The 15,877-nt window shown below is 39.4% G+C and overlaps 1 protein-coding gene across 1 annotated transcript in view; it reads left to right on the top strand.

The window, feature by feature from the left end:
* The window catches only part of BORCS5 (BLOC-1 related complex subunit 5), a 75,866-nt gene that overhangs the window by 37,770 nt on the left and 22,219 nt on the right, over positions 1-15,877 (top strand). The window contains exon 3 of the mRNA XM_037033892.1: positions 11,563-11,720. Within this exon, the coding sequence (XP_036889787.1) occupies positions 11,563-11,720 (158 nt within the window). The remainder of the gene's footprint in view (positions 1-11,562; positions 11,721-15,877) is intronic.

Here is a 15,877-nt window from a genome sequence, read left to right as displayed (position 1 = left end):
GTACACAGCCCGCTTTCCCACTAGTAATACCTAATAACAACCACCTTTATGCTTCTTTCTTTTTTCCTATCTTTTTCTTCTACTTTCCCTCCTCCTCCCCCCACCCTTTTTTTTTTAACACAAAAGTGTTATATTACCTTGTTAATCCCTGTTCGACTTCTCAGGGTGGGCATTCTTCTCATTTAGCAGATGAAGATGCTGAGGTTCAGCAAGGGTTAAAGACCCTTCCTGCCACACAGCTTTTAAAGGCAGAGCCAGCATTTAAACCAGGTCTAATCTAAAATCTGTATATGTAACCAGTTTGCAAGTCTGTCCCCATAAGTTACTTACATCAGTGTCATAAAATCAAATGTATTTCTGTTCTAAAGATGTTCCTGTCTTTGGATTACACCAGTGATTTTCAACCTTTTTCATCTCATGACACACATTAACTGATTACTAAAATTCTGCAGCACACCAAAAAATATATTTTTTGCAGATCTGACAAAAATTAGGTATAGTTTTGATTGATTTACAAAAGATAATAATAGTTATTACATACCCTTTTTGCTCCAAAGTGACTTTTTAAGAAAGATTTTGTTTGTTTGTTTATTTATTTTTAGAGAGAGAGGAAGAGGGAGAGAAAGAGTGATGTGTGAGATAAACATCAGTTGCCTTTCACACGTCCCCAACTGGGGATCTGGCCTGCAACCCAGGCATGTGCCCTGACTAGGAATAAAACCAGCGACCTTTTGGATCATAGGTCTACACTCAGTCCACTGAGCCACACCAGCCAGGGCCAAAGTGACTTTTTTTAAAAGTCAGGTGTCTGCACTTGTATCTAAGGATTTCTGGTACCAAGAATTAACCAATCAGATGCAACCTTATTATGCGATGTGACCAATAAGAGTTGTGTGCAACTCTATTACACAACCTGTATATTTATGGTTCAAGACATGGCATTCACAACAGACAGCTATGGTTGTGTTGGCTGTTGCCATTTGTTTATTTGACAACTAAGGGAAAAGAGGTCAGTGCCCCTAACTAAATAGTCAGGTATTGTGTGTTTTAAAAATTCTTGTGGCACACCAGGTGAAAATCGCTGTGTTACTCGGTTAGTGCATCACATTGGAGGTGGGTGTGTGTCATATTGGAAGTCTATTGCTTCTGCTTGCTTCTCTTAAATCCCAGCTCCTCTCCCTTGGTTGGAGCACCAAGGGTTTCCTTCCTGTGATTGCCCATCTCTCCCTAGTTCCCGATGGTGCTCCTTCCTGTCTCTGGGGAAACTAAAGCACAGAATGAGAGAAGAGAAACAAATAATTACACAATATTTTTCTGAATATTATCAATTGATGTGTTTCATAAATGAGGATGTTTTCACAGCTGTGTGCTTTAGGGATAGTGGGAAAAGTTTGAATTTTTATAAGCTGGTTATCTTCTATAACGAAGTCAGTGACGCACATGCTTGAGGGACTTGGAAGGTGGGAGCCAGTTCTGTGAGCCCTGCGACAGGAATCTGTGTGTTTATGGTCACACTGGGGTTCTGATATGTTATCTCAGTGAACTTGAGACCAAGGGTCAAGGGACTGAGTAGTGAATTTGTTGAATATATGATTTAATTACTCTAGACCAATCAAATTTTCACTGAGTGATGATGGAATATGTGGTGAATGTATTTTTATGTAGTTACTGGGGAAAAGGAACAAAGTTTAATCCTTGGTTTTGTTGACCTTTGGTATCACTTTTATCTTGCAGTTTCACATAACTGCCTTTGCTGACTTTTCAAAAGACTGCAGTCAAGTGATTTATAGACAAGGTCTCATGCAATACTTGCACAAGAAGAGCCCGTATCTTCACATATGGGTGACGTAAGTTTACTTTAGAGGCAGGAATGAGTTCATTTCTTTGGAGAGATATGAAGAGAATGTGTGTCTCTTGCTCTGGTGAGAAATAAATTTAAATCAGAACTTTGCTTGGAGGAAATGGAATGGACTAACTGGGCACTTGAACCTTCAGAAATTAGGGATCTTTAGCCAAGGCCCAAGCGGGCACCAATTGTATGTTTATAGAACTCATTCAAACATAAGCACTCCTCGTATCTGAAAGAGCATCTATGAACATCTAGGGAGATCTACTTTGTATATGTTTATAAGGCACTTTTGTGGCTTGAGTCTTCCAGAGATAAAAATATGTGGTCATTTTCCCTCAAGGACCTTATCAGGATTTTATCAAGTCCTTTATGATAAGGACCTTGCTCCCTCCTTATGAGGAGAGAGCAAGCATGTCAATAATAATACACAAAAATGATGCTCCAGTAGATCCACAAATGAACTGTTAACCAAGTGTGCTCCACAGATACAGCCCAGGAAGAGTAAGATTTAATTATAAATGAAAACATTTAGATTCCAAACCAAATCTGAAGGAAGCAACACTGTCTCAAGCATAAATTAAGAGTAAAGTGGTATTTTAAATTAATTCTTCAAGTGAGCTGTCAGATTATATGCACTAGAATTTTAAGAATTGGCAACTCCAGAACTATCACGTTTTGGCTACTGTGTTATCTCCCTTAAGTTGTTAATTACAGTAATATTTCTGTCACCAAAAATCTTATAGCATTTTTTCTGTGAATTCCAACATTTATTTCCACCACTGTGATTTGTGGTCGTAATTATTATTACTACCATGCTGCTTTCCTTACTAAGTACAGGAGATAATGAAATGCCTCCTGAGTCACAAGATAAAATATGTACTATGTTTTGCATAGTGCTGGGCTGAGAAAGTGCCATTATTAATGCTAGCTAGTGTTTTTCTTATTCGAAATGTAAAATGAGTATATATAGTGAGTCTATGTAGTGTCAAATGAGTTTATATAGTGACTGACAATAGTTAAATTTTAGAAAATTATAATAATATGTAGCTTATTGTTTACAAGGGGCTTTACAATACAGAATGGGGCAAAAGTGGGTTTATAGTTGTTTGCATGGAAAATAATATAATAATTAATAAACAATACAAGAATAAATGTTTCACGTACTCACAACTATAAACCTACTTTTGCCCCACCTGTATATTATTTCATTTCATTATCTTAGTCACCTTTAAGGTATATAGTATTACCACTCTTTTACTGGTAGAGAAATTGGGGCTAAGTGTTATTGAAAGGATGATGGATAGCATACAGAATCTCCCCAAGAGCTCTAGAATCAGGTTTGGGCTTCCTACTCAAACATAATGGCCAAAATCATGCCACAGAGCCGACCCACTGAGGTCACTGCTGCTGCCACCAGCAAGCACTTGACATGCCTTGCAGTGCAAACAGGGCTGGCCGTCAGTGGTGCCTGGACTTTGCAAGTGATCCTGCTTCTCTTGCTGCCGCAGAAACATTGTTTTTCTAGAAAGTGCTGTCACCAGAGTGTACATTGTGGAAGGTCCCTATTCTGTAACATTGCTCCCTGTGCAGACTCTGGGTTGGGTGTACAGGTTGGAACTTCTGTCATGAGTTGTGCACTACTAGCTGCGGGACGGGTGGGGAAAGGGGTCTTCATCTTCTCAGTATAACGAGCAAATAGGCTTTCATATATGGCACTTGGCTTTATTGCCACCTTTTAAAGAAATACATAATCTTTATTATATTTTTCCATTACCATTTAGTCCTCTTATACCTCCCTCTTCCCAGCAATCACCACANCTGTAACATTGCTCCCTGTGCAGACTCTGGGTTGGGTGTACAGGTTGGAACTTCTGTCATGAGTTGTGCACTACTAGCTGCGGGACGGGTGGGGAAAGGGGTCTTCATCTTCTCAGTATAACGAGCAAATAGGCTTTCATATATGGCACTTGGCTTTATTGCCACCTTTTAAAGAAATACATAATCTTTATTATATTTTTCCATTACCATTTAGTCCCCTTATACCTCCCTCCTCCCAGCAATCACCACACTGTTGTCCATGTCCATGAGTCCTTTTCCTTTTTGCTCAGTCCCTCCACCCCCCAAACACCCCCTCTCCACTAGCTGTCAACTACTCTCCACCTATGAGTCTGTTTTGCGTGTTAGTTCAGTTTGTTTGTTAGATGCCACATAGGAGTGAAATCATATGGTATTTGTCTTTCTCTGATTCGCTTGTCTTACTCAGCATAATGCTCTCCAGCTCCATCCATACTGTTGCAAAGGGTAAAGTTTTCATCTTTTTTATGGTGGAATAGAATTTCATTGTATAAATGTCCTATAGTTGTTTTATCCACTTATTTATTGATGGACACTTGGGCTGCTTCCATATCTTGGCAATTGTAAATAATGTATTGCCAGCTTTTGGGGTCTTAACTCTTCCTGTATGGAAGAAATATTTTCTATTTCCTATTGATTACATATAGTCCAAGTAGAAACTGAGATTGTTTTCCTTATTAGTAGACATCATGTGTAGAAAAATCAGGGGTTTTTCAATCTAAAATTAATCTTGTTCTTATGAATTAGCTATTATATATTAATAGCATTTCCTCAGCAGTTTAAGCTACTAATAAGTGAAAACTCCCATCTGATCAAGGTATTTTCTTCCATTGTTAACAATCCTGTGTTTTCCATTATCCATCGGAGTGTGGGGTGTGTAATCCTTCAAGGAAGCCAGGAGAATAAGAAGGGCAATCCCTTTGAGCAAGAAAGTCTTGGCATTACTATTTCAGATTTCTTTTTTGCTGCATCTTTTCTTAGTACTTCATTTGTTTTCAATTAAAGTAATTCTGTGATTCATCTTTTTGAAAACTAAAAAAAAAAATCAGCTCCCCAGTGTGATTGCCGTTGACTCTATGGTGATGCCCTCCCCTCTTTTATAGTCAGTCGTGGTGTGCCTTGCAAAGTCTGTATTTCTGTATTTCAGACTACTGTAAGTGGGATCATGTGTTAAATGCCAGGTTGTATAAGAGAAAGAGCACTTCACTTCCTTAAAGCAGGCTCTTTTAAGAGGGAAGGATCCTTTGGTGCTCCAAACAACCCCCCTTACTTCACCGGGAAAGCTCTAGTTTGGGGGTATTGATGTTTTAGCAGGTGGAGAACACCTGGGTTTGGTGAGCACTAGCTTCTAAGTTGCTAGTGCTATTACAGTTGTCACAGTTTGTCCCCCTTTGCCCTTCTCTGCCCAGCCCACCCCACCCCCCACTCCCACAGTCAACCCCCACGCTGTTGTCCATGTCCGTGGGTCATTCATACATGTTCTTTGACTAATCCCTTCTCCTTCTTTCCACCATTTTTCCTCTACTCCCTTTTCTCTGGTAGCTGTCAGTCTGTTCCATGTTTCCATGTGTCTGGTTCTGTTTTGCTTGTTAGTTTATTTTGTTCATTAGGTTCCTCTTATAAGTGAGATCATATGATATTTGTCTTGCACCAACTGGTTTGTTTCACTTAGCACAATAGTCTCAAGTTCCATCCATGCTGTCGCAAAAGGTAGGAATTCCTTTTTTCTTTCTGCTGCATAGTATTCCATTGTGTAAATGTACCACAGTTTTTTAATCCATTCATATACTGACAGGCACTTAGGCTGTTTCCACCACTTGGCTATTGTCAATTACACTGCTATGAACATTTGGGTGCATTAAGTTCTTTTGAATTGGTGTTTTGGAATTCCTAGAGTATGTTCCCAGCAATAGAACTGCTGGGTCAAAAGGCAGTTCCATTTTTAATTTTCTGAGGAAATTCCATACTGTTCCCACAGTTGTTGTGCCGGTCTGAGTTCCGACCAACAGTGCACTAGGGTTCCCTTTTCTCTACATCCTCACCAGCACATTTTGAATTCTGTCTCCCTTACAATTAGTGATGTTGAGCATCTTTTTCCTGTGTTTATTGGCCATTTTATATCTTCTTTGGAGAACTGTCTATTCAAGTCTTTTGATCACTTTTGAATCAGGTTGGTGGTGGGGTTTTTTTTACATTGCATTTTAGGATTTCTCTGTCTATTAGTGTGAATATTTGTCCCTTAGCAGATACATGAATTGCAAATATTTTCTGCTATCATGTGGGTTGCCTTTTTTACCCTGTTGATAGTGCCTTTTGATGCACAAACTTCATGAGGTCTAATTTGCCAATTTTTCCTTTCGTTGCTGGTGTGTTTGGTGTCATAGCTAAAAAATCATTGCCAAACCCAATGATGTGAAAGTTTTTCCCTATGTTTTCTTCTAAGAGATTTATAGTTGTAGGTCTTTGGCTCATTTGAGTTAATTTTTGTGTGTTGTGTTAGGTGAGTTCAGCTTCATTCTTTTGCATGTGGATATCCAGTTTTCTTAGCACCATTTGTTGAAAAGACTGTCCTTTCTGCTTTTGCATGGTCCCTTTTAGGAAATAATTTGACCGCATATGTGAGGACTTATTTCTGGGCTCTCTGTTTTATTCCATTGACCTATATGTCTCTCTTTATGTCAGTACCACACGAATTTGTTAGTGGGGCTTTGTAGTAAGTCTCAAAATCAGGTGTGAGTCTTCCAGCTTTGTTCTTTTTAAAGATTGTCTTGGTTATTTGGAGTCCTTTGAGATTCCATATGAATTTTAGAATGGATTTTTCTATTTCTGCAAAAATGTATCATTAGAATTTTGACAGGGTTACAGTGAAACTGTAGATCACGTTGGGTAGCATTGACATTTTCACAGTATTGTCTTCCATGAGACATGAGTTGTCACTATCCAAATTCACACAGGTAAGAAATAATGGGACTGAATTCAGCTTTTCCCATTCCCTTTGTCTTAGTCTGCTTAAGCTGCTATAACAAAATAACCATGGACTGGGTGCCTTGTATACAATAGGAATTTGTTTCTTATGGTTCTGGAGGCTGGAAAGTTCAAGATCAAGGCGGTGGCTGATTCAGTATCTGGTGAGGGCTTGCTTCCTGATTCAGACAGCCTTCTTTTTGCTGTGTCCTCACATGCTAGGAGGGGCAAGTGAGTGCTCTGGGGTCTCTTTTATAATAGTACTAATCCCATTCATGAGGGCTCCACCCTCATCACCTAACCACTTCCGAAAGCCCCCACTCCATCCCATCCCATCGGGGATCAGGTTTCAACACACAAATTTGGAGGGGAACACAAACGTCCAGTCTGTAGCACTACCTCAATGAGACAGTTAATTTTGGCCTTCTGGTGGTTTTGGGAGACTGTTAGGAGAGAGATCCTAGGAGCACTGTTTCTATTCACACTGAACATTATGGTGGGTCGGCATGTTGTGTTGGGCTTGTCTGTACTTGCAGCTTCTTCTTGCACATGGTGTAACCAAAACGGTGATAGCCATTCTGAGAGGCCCCTTCTCCTGGGTGAGACTGGTGCTCCTCTGTCAGGACTGGATGGACATAAAAGTTCCGAAGGGCACCAGTCGTGGAGGGTGCCCTTTTTCTACACGCCCCGGAGTAACTGAGCATTAACATACATTGTAAGGTCCTGTTCAAGTCGGGCAGATGTCTTTAGACTTTTCCGTTTTCTTTAAGATAAGCGAGGAGAGTGCTTGTGAGAACTAGAGTTTATTTAAGTAAGAATACACATGGGTTCTGTGCTTTTTTTTTTTGGTCTTTGAAATATACCATAACCAACTGAGTCAAAAGTCCCTTATTAGTTTTAGGGGGAATTTCTTTTCTCATAATCTGTTATTACTTAATTGTACCTTCCTGGTAACTTTTGCAAAGTTACATAGCTTCTGCTTTCTGGATTCTGTGGTAGAAAATGGAGCTTGTTTTACTGTTTCTCAAATATAAGTCACACTACTCCTAATACTTATTTCTAGTCCTGTAAGTGGCTAAGCCTCTAAAAGTCAAGGAATTCCACTTGGTTATAACCCGGGTTAATACCCATGTGGCTCTTTACTATATTTCAGAAAAACGTTTCCCCATATATGACATTTCAGAAAGAAAAAGATTGCTCAGCAAAATGCTTTCCAAATTTTGAACCCTGATTATTTTTCCACTCAACACTTTACACAGAGAGGTAGGTACAGATGGCAATTTGTTTGATCTGTGTAATAGATCAAACAAATAGATCAAGACTCAGTCTTGGTCCTACCCCTTCCCCGGGCCCACTCTCCATTGCTATATAAACAAAGTGGTTTCAGTAGGGTCTTAGGAAATGTCTCCAGTTTTTACCATTTGCAAACCCAAATGTATGGAATCTATTAGGCCAGGTTTTTAACTCAATAAACATCTACTTTTTGTACATCACTGTTTTAAGGTAAAGAAGAATGAGAAAGCTGAGGGTAATGGCTCTGTTCCCTAGCACAGCAAGGAAGACATGATTTAGACACTTTCATTTCACATGGGAGACTGACCAAAAATATGTGGAAGAACAGCATATGAGCAGGCAAGATCATGATATCTGTAATGTTTAATGGGCTCAGAAAAAGAAAAAATATAGGGAGAAAGATGAAATAGATATGATAAAGTCTTACTTGTTGAATCTACATGGTGAATATTGGGGTATGTATATTTTTCCTACTTTTGTATGTGTTTGAAATGTAATAAAAAGTAAAAGAAGACAAAATTTTAGTTATAGAGAATGTTTGTAAAATTATACAAAAATAATTTCAAGGTGATGTATGGTTCATTCTCTATTACCTACGGGTTTAGGTTATTATTAGAGTTGGTAAGTAAGAATCAAAACAGAGGGGTGAACCTAGAGGCCCCCAGAGGTGTGTCCGGAAGGTAATGTGAACGAGTGGAGCTGGCTGGGTGCCAGACATAGGAAGTGGTGGGTGGGGGTGAGAGAGCAGATTTGTAAAAATCCTTAATGTGCATTCATAGTAAAAATGGTTCTGAAATCTGGTGGTTTGGGGGTCTCCTTAAAATGGCAGAATTTACCATCTCTCAATTAATCCAGCATTCTGTTCTCTTTCCTCCTTTTATCAGAAGATATAGCAGTAGTTCATTCATCAAAATGAGGGAGATGGGTTCTTGACACTTGAGAGAGATAGAAGTACTTTGTATTCATTGCTTCTAGAATTTGCCTCAGTTGCCACAACTTCGTAACTTCAAGAGTAGAAAAAGTGGCCCGTCAGTTTTCCTCCGTGTTGTTCCTTCTGTGATCTAGAGCAGGATTTGTGGCAGATGCCCGTGAGCCAGAGAAGCATATTCCGACAATAGATCCATAACCCTGGGATCCATGCCCGTGAGCCAGAGAAGCATATTCTGACAATAGATCCATAACCCTGGGCTTCGTTTTCGGATGATGAAGAGGGCACAATTGTAATTTATAAGGGTGATTTAAAGTGTAATTTTTTTTTACTTTGAAGTTGGGTGGGCAACTTAACTTGAATACCTTAGTGTGCCTTCTAGACTTGGCAGCCTTCTTGAAATCCATCCTCCCCAAATATTTTTAGAAGGAAGAGTAAGGGTTTTGTATTATTCCATTTATAAAACATTTTTCAAATGACAAACTTTTAGAAATGGTGACCAGATTACTGTTTGCTAGGGATTAGGATGCTTCCCTAGCAAGGAGGAGAGAGGCAGATGTGGTTATAAGAAGCACCACAGGAAATCCTTGTGTGATGGAATGGCTTGGAATCTGATGGTGGTGGTGGACATGTGACCCTGCACATGTGAAAAATTGAATAGAATTAATACAGTAGTGCACACATGTGCACACACACAAATGAGTGTAAGTACAATAAAATGGGGACATCTGAATAAGATCTATGGATTGTATTGATTTCAGTATTCTGGTTGTGATGCTGTATTGTAGTTTTATAAGATGTTACCTTTGGGGGAAGTTGAGTAAAGAGATATACAAGATCCTGTACACAGAATCTCAATAAAAATTTCCATTAAAATTTCTGCAAACTACAGCCTCACCAAAAGCTGCTGTGTGGAGGCAGGTCCACTGGAGTACCTGGGCTCTTTGTTCTGGGATCGGCAGTGGGACAGCTGAGGGACCTAGTGCTGGCAGAGGAGTGTTAGGGAGCAAGGCAGGGGCTCACCGGGCCCTGCATTTTGCTGTGTCAGGCAGATGAGGATCTGGGAGCAGGGACTGGCACTCTGAGCATTCTCTGGACCACCCGCTGGATAGCTCATGGCACAGCCTGTCTGGGGGCCAAAGAACCCTGGCGTGGGCTCCAGTACCTCAGAACCAGTGAAGGCTGGACATCAGTGGTTGGGGGCAGGAATGGGGAAGGGTTCCCAAGACGACTTCTGGTGTGGCTAGGTACCCCCCCGATCAGGCCCAGCATGTGACCACTGTCATGTTTATTTTGGTGTACCTTGCTCGAATCACTGGCTCTGGTATGAGGTAGAGTGTGGTGTAGCATAGTGGGTCTCAGAGTGCAGTGGGGAGAATCCCTGAGGTCCCCAGGACGCTGCTGGGATTCTCTGAGGTCAGAATCACTTTCACAGTAATCCTGAGACACTTGCTAATCATGCTCATTCCCTTACAACTGTACAATAGAGTTTGTACACTTGAGGTTACATGATGTGAAAAAACAACATATTAGATACAGAAGTGGATATGAGACTCCAGCTGTTTTCTCTTGAGCCAGAAATGAAAAAGACTTCAAAAAATGTAAACAAGTGCCACTCTTCTGACTTTTTTGTTTTGGAAAATATCATAATTTTCTTTAAATATGTTAATTGCTAATATTTCATGGGATTGTTATCATTTTTAAAAGATTGAATCAGTATTTAAGGATATTCTCAGTTTAATTTCTAATATGTGAATATTGATATTAGCTACATAAACCAAAGCTCTTTGAGGTCCTCGGTAATTCTGGAGAAGGTAAAGAGTTGTAACACTAAGAAGTGCATGAAACTTTGGCTTAGCAGAAAGGACTTGGCCAAAAGTTGGCGTGCCTAGTCAGCACTCGGCTGTGTGACCGTGGGGAAGTCATTAACCTCTTTAATTCATTTATTTTTCTGTAAATCCTAATAATTACCCTGCTCTATATGCCTTAAAGAAAAGTAAGATAATTCTACATGGAAGGCTTTGAAAATATAATGTCCTATGCAAATGTAAAGGAATTTAATAGTTATGTGACTCAACTTGTGTTAGAAGAAAATGTGAAGAATGAGGTTTATGGTGTGTCAGCTGGCACTGTTCACTTTTTAATTTTTCTTTATTTTTGCATCTCCTCCTAATAGTTTCTTTATACACTTTATTTCTTTTTTTTTCAGTTTCTCAGACAGCCATTTTAATTATTAAAAGGAGTTAAGTAAACATATTCCAAAGTTTTCAATCCAGAAGGGATTTATATTCCTGACGCTTTGAAGTAGTGTCACAAGGTCAGGAACTCTGTCTTGGAGAAGCCACTTACTGGCTGTGGGAGTTTGGGGCAGTTACTTCACCTCTCTGTGTCATGGACTCCTCTGTAAATCGGGGCTAATAATGCCTTACTTTCTGTGGTGATACTGAGTACGTAGTAATGCACTGGAAGCACTTTGCCAGTGCTTGGCACATAATAGATGCTCCATAAATGATAGCTGCTATGCTTGTCATTAGCAGATAACAAAAGATGCAAGATTAAATTTAGGTCTCTTACCTAGTCTATAGTAAATTTAATTATTAAGCTACTTTATTCCTAGGTTTAATAACAGTAATTTCCATTTCATTTGATTTCATTCTTTCTTTCTGCTTTGAAGGGCTATTGAGTGGCCAGACTTCCCCAACCAATGCCAAATTGGAGAAATTGGATTCTCAGCAGGTGTTGCAGCTCTGTCTCCGTTATCAGGATCACCTCCATCAGTGTGCAGAGGCCGTTGCTTTTGATCAGAATGCTTTGGTTAAACGGATCAAAGAGGTAAGTGTTGTGGGAAAGTAACATTGTTGACTTAGTTTTGTGATTCCCTGAGTCCTCCTCTGTGACCCCTGAGTCCTCTCCTACCAGGTAACAGAGCTTTATGGGAAGTTTGGACACTTGGCCTCATTGCTTTGAGGGATTCTTTTTTTTAATTTTTATTTTTAAAGTATATTTCATTGATTATGCTATTACAGTTACCCCATTTTTTCTCCCCTTTTTCCTCTCCACCCTGTACCCCACCTCCCACCAGAATTCTCACCCCCTTAGTTCATGTCTATGGGTCATACATGTAAGTTCTTTGGCTTCTCCATTTCCTATACTATTCTTAACCTCCCCTGACTATTTTGTACCTACTATTTATGTTTCTTATTCCCTGTACCTTTTCCCACATTCTCTCCCCTTCCCCTCACTGCTGATAACCCTCCATGTGATCTCCATTTCTGTGATTCTGTTCCTGTTCTAGTTGTTTACTTTGTTTTGTTTTGGTTTGTTTTTTAGGTTCAGTTGTTGATAGTCGTGAGTTTGTTGTCATTTTGCTGTTCATATTTTTGCTCATCTTCTGTTTCTTAGATAAGTCCCTTTAACATTTCATGTAATAAGGGTTTGGTAATGATGAACTCCTTTAACTTGGCCTTATCTGGGAAGCACTTTATCTGCCATTCCATTCTAAATGAAAGCTTTGATGGATAGAGTAATCTTGGGTGTAGGTCCTTGGCTTTCATGATTTGAATAATTCTTTCCAGCCCCTTCTTGCCTGTAAGGTTCCTTTTTGAGAAATCACCTGATAGTTTCATGGGAACTCCTTTGTAGGTAACTGTCTCTTTTTCTCTTGCTCTTTTTAAGATTCTTTTCTTATCTTTAATCTTGGGTAATGTAGTTATGATATGCCTTGATGTGTTCCTTGGGTCCAATTTCTTTGGGACACTCTGAGCTTCCTGGACTTCCTGGAAGTCTATTTCCTTCACCATTTGGAGGAAGTTTTCCTTCCTTATTTTTTCAAATAAGTTTCAAATAAGCCAGGCCGCCTGTCTCCACCCCTCCTACCAGTCTGAATGAATGTTTCTTCTTTAATTCTTGGTTGTCAGACTTCCATACAACTGTTTTTGGCAGTTTGGGTTGTTTTTGTTTTTAAATTTATTGTTGTCCTTCTTTTGGTTGTGGGAAGAGGAAAAGTGTATCTACCCATGCCTCTATCTTGGCTGAATCCCCTGGGGGATTTTTTCCTAACAGCAAAATATGATGATGAAAAAGAGTAGTCCATGGAGCTGGACAAATCTGGAGTTTGGATCTTGCTTCACCACTTATTGCTTGAGCAAGTTACTTAACTTCTCTTGATCTCAGTTTCCTCATCTGAAAAATGGGGCTAAATGGTAGTACCTAACCCAAGGGTTGAGTGAAGATTAAACTGCTCAGTTAAGTGTTAGCTTTTTTTCTTTAATTTAAATTTTACTTTTCAATAGCAGTTTATAATCAGTATTATTTTGAATCAGTTTTAAGTGTACAGCAGTGTTAGCCGGTTATATGCTTTACAAAGTGTTCTCCCTGTTATTTCCAGTACCCACCTGGCCCCATACACAGTCATTACAATATTATTAAGTATATTGCCTATGCTGTACTTTACAATTACCAATCTGTACTTCTTAATCCCTTCACCCTTTTCACCTGGTCCCCCAGCTCCCCTTCCCTCTGACAACCATCAGTCTGTTCTCTGTATATGAATCTGTTTCTATTTTGTTTGTTTATTTTGTTCATTAGATTCCACAGGTAAATGAAATCATATGGTATTTGTCTTTCTCTGAGTAACTTATTTCAAGTGTTAGCTCTAATTAGTATGTGCAAAGTCCTGCCATACTAATTTGCTCTAGCTAGCATTATAGCTTCAAAACAACTTCAGCTGGTTCCTATATATAATTTATATTTTATTTTCAAATCGGGTATCAGTTCTTTGAGAGCAGGAGTCGTGACATCTCCCTAAACATTGCATTTTTTTCACTGTGTTAGCACATGAAAGCTCAATGATTCTTACTGGCTGGGTGGAAATAATTGCCCCTATTTAGCCCACAAGGTTTTGTAAGGAAAGAAATAAAATAATTTATGTGAAAGTACTTAGTAAACTAAAGAGTGTGGTAAGATATTGAGTAGCTATTAATAACAATAAGTAGGTACTTCTTTCAAGCTGAAATACATTGACTGGGCCACTACATGAAACAGCTCTGGGAGCACCAAGGTGTAAGTAAATACAGTTTCCGAAGTTTTCACTCAAGAAGGGATTTATATAAAGAAGAGGTCAGGGAGTCTATCTTGGAGACACTGCTTACGTGAGTGGCACCTGCTGGACTTCCTTATTTAACAAAATAGTTCTCTGTTTGTTGGCTCAGGCCCGAGAAGATAGACATGAACCAACAAGTAAAAGGTTGAAAATCACTGCAAATTCATTATTTATTAGTAGTGGACATAGAACGTCCTTGAAATTACAAAGTAGTCATCAGTACATTGATAGATTTAAATTTGCCACCCCCTCCAGCACAATAGCACGTATCTTCCGTTAAATGCTGTATGATGTATACACATGTTCTCACATGGAAGTCTCTTATTTGGAAGACTGTTCAGTATGACCTTTCATATTGTTTGGCAATGCTCTGGCCTTTCACATGGTCTGAACTAGGTTACTGCATTATTGTCTACATAGCTGCAAGTCCCAAACACGACGAAGCATTAGACTCCCTTGGGTTTTTGTTTGTTTTAATACTGAGTTCCCCTGTCCCAGCACTCGGCTAGGTTGTGTTTTGCGAACCATTGTTTTAGTAAGTTTACCAAATGACTCTCATGCCGTTCTCCCTTACATGGGACTTGGGAACCACTAAATCGACAGCACTGTTTTCCAATATAAGGTCTACAAAACCAGTCCATGTAAGGAAGCTCAAACTTTACGCATAATCCACCACAACCTTGGAAAGTCACAATGCATATTATCTTATTTTTTAAAAGTTCGTAGGAATCTTACAGTAAAGAAAACCAGCACTTTTCCAACTTTTTGATCTCAGAACTCCTGTATAAGGTAACATCTTATAGAATTAGCATTTTTTAAGAAACTTCTTTAGAAAGTGCTCTTGTACATGTAAGAAAGGCTTTACCGTTTTGACTGTTGTGCTAGAAATTAACCATGACATTGGCTTTTAGGGAGACGAGTTTAGAAAAAATCAAGTTTTTAATGCTTCCTGTCTTCTTTTTGAAAGGTCCTCTCATCTGTGTCTGTCACTTTGTAGTTTAGGAGAGTGTAGTACTACAGAGAGATTGACCAGCTCACTTTTAAAGGGCTGGATAAAGTGTTGTAGCGGGTGGTAAAGACAGAGCCTCTCATTATACATGTTCAAGACTCAGAGCAGTGTTTCTTGGCCCTGAGTGTGTGTCAGAATCACCTGGGAACTTTTCCCCCCGTATATATGATGGAAAATTTTGCACACACGCTGAAGGAGACAAATACTGTGAACCGTCATGGGCTCAGCGCCCACCGGCTGCAGGCATCAACACATCCGCACTCCCGTTTCATCCATACCCCCCCCCTCACTCCCCATCACGTCCTCAGCTGGTCTGTTTGGCAATAAATCTCAAGTAAGCGTATAATTTCATTCATAAATATTTAAGCATGTGTCTTTAAAAGACTCCTTTAAAAAAAGCTTTTTAATCTGAATCAATTTCAGACTTAGAGAAAATCACATACATAATTCAGAGACTTCCTGTATATCCCTCGCACAGCTTCCTCAAAAGTGAGCATCTTACAGAACCACACGGACCATGACCAAAACCAGGAAATTAACACTGGTACAGTACTGTAATTGAAACCAAGACCTTATTTGAATTTCACCAGTTTTTCCACCAATGAAGAACTCCATTTCAAAAACACAGCCACAATGCTGTTATCATAGCTAAAATATTTAACAATAGTATCTTAATTCACTCAGTACAGCTGAGCTGCATTTCAGAAAATACTAAGGTATGGTGTCACTCTGAACCAGTTAGATTGAAATCTTTGAGGGTGGGGGGGAGGGAAGCCGAGCATTGGTCTTTATGGAAGTGTCCTGACTCTGTGACCAATGTTGAGAACAAGTGTTCTGGAGCGTTCATTGAAAAATTCTGTTTGAGGAACTTAGGGATTC

Source organism: Sturnira hondurensis, unplaced genomic scaffold (assembly GCF_014824575.4).
Source record: "Sturnira hondurensis isolate 20B ecotype Veracruz unplaced genomic scaffold, ASM1482457v3 Scaffold0021795, whole genome shotgun sequence".
In the NCBI taxonomy this organism is placed as follows: Eukaryota; Metazoa; Chordata; class Mammalia; order Chiroptera; family Phyllostomidae; genus Sturnira; species Sturnira hondurensis.
This window is presented reverse-complemented; position numbering and strand designations above follow the sequence as displayed.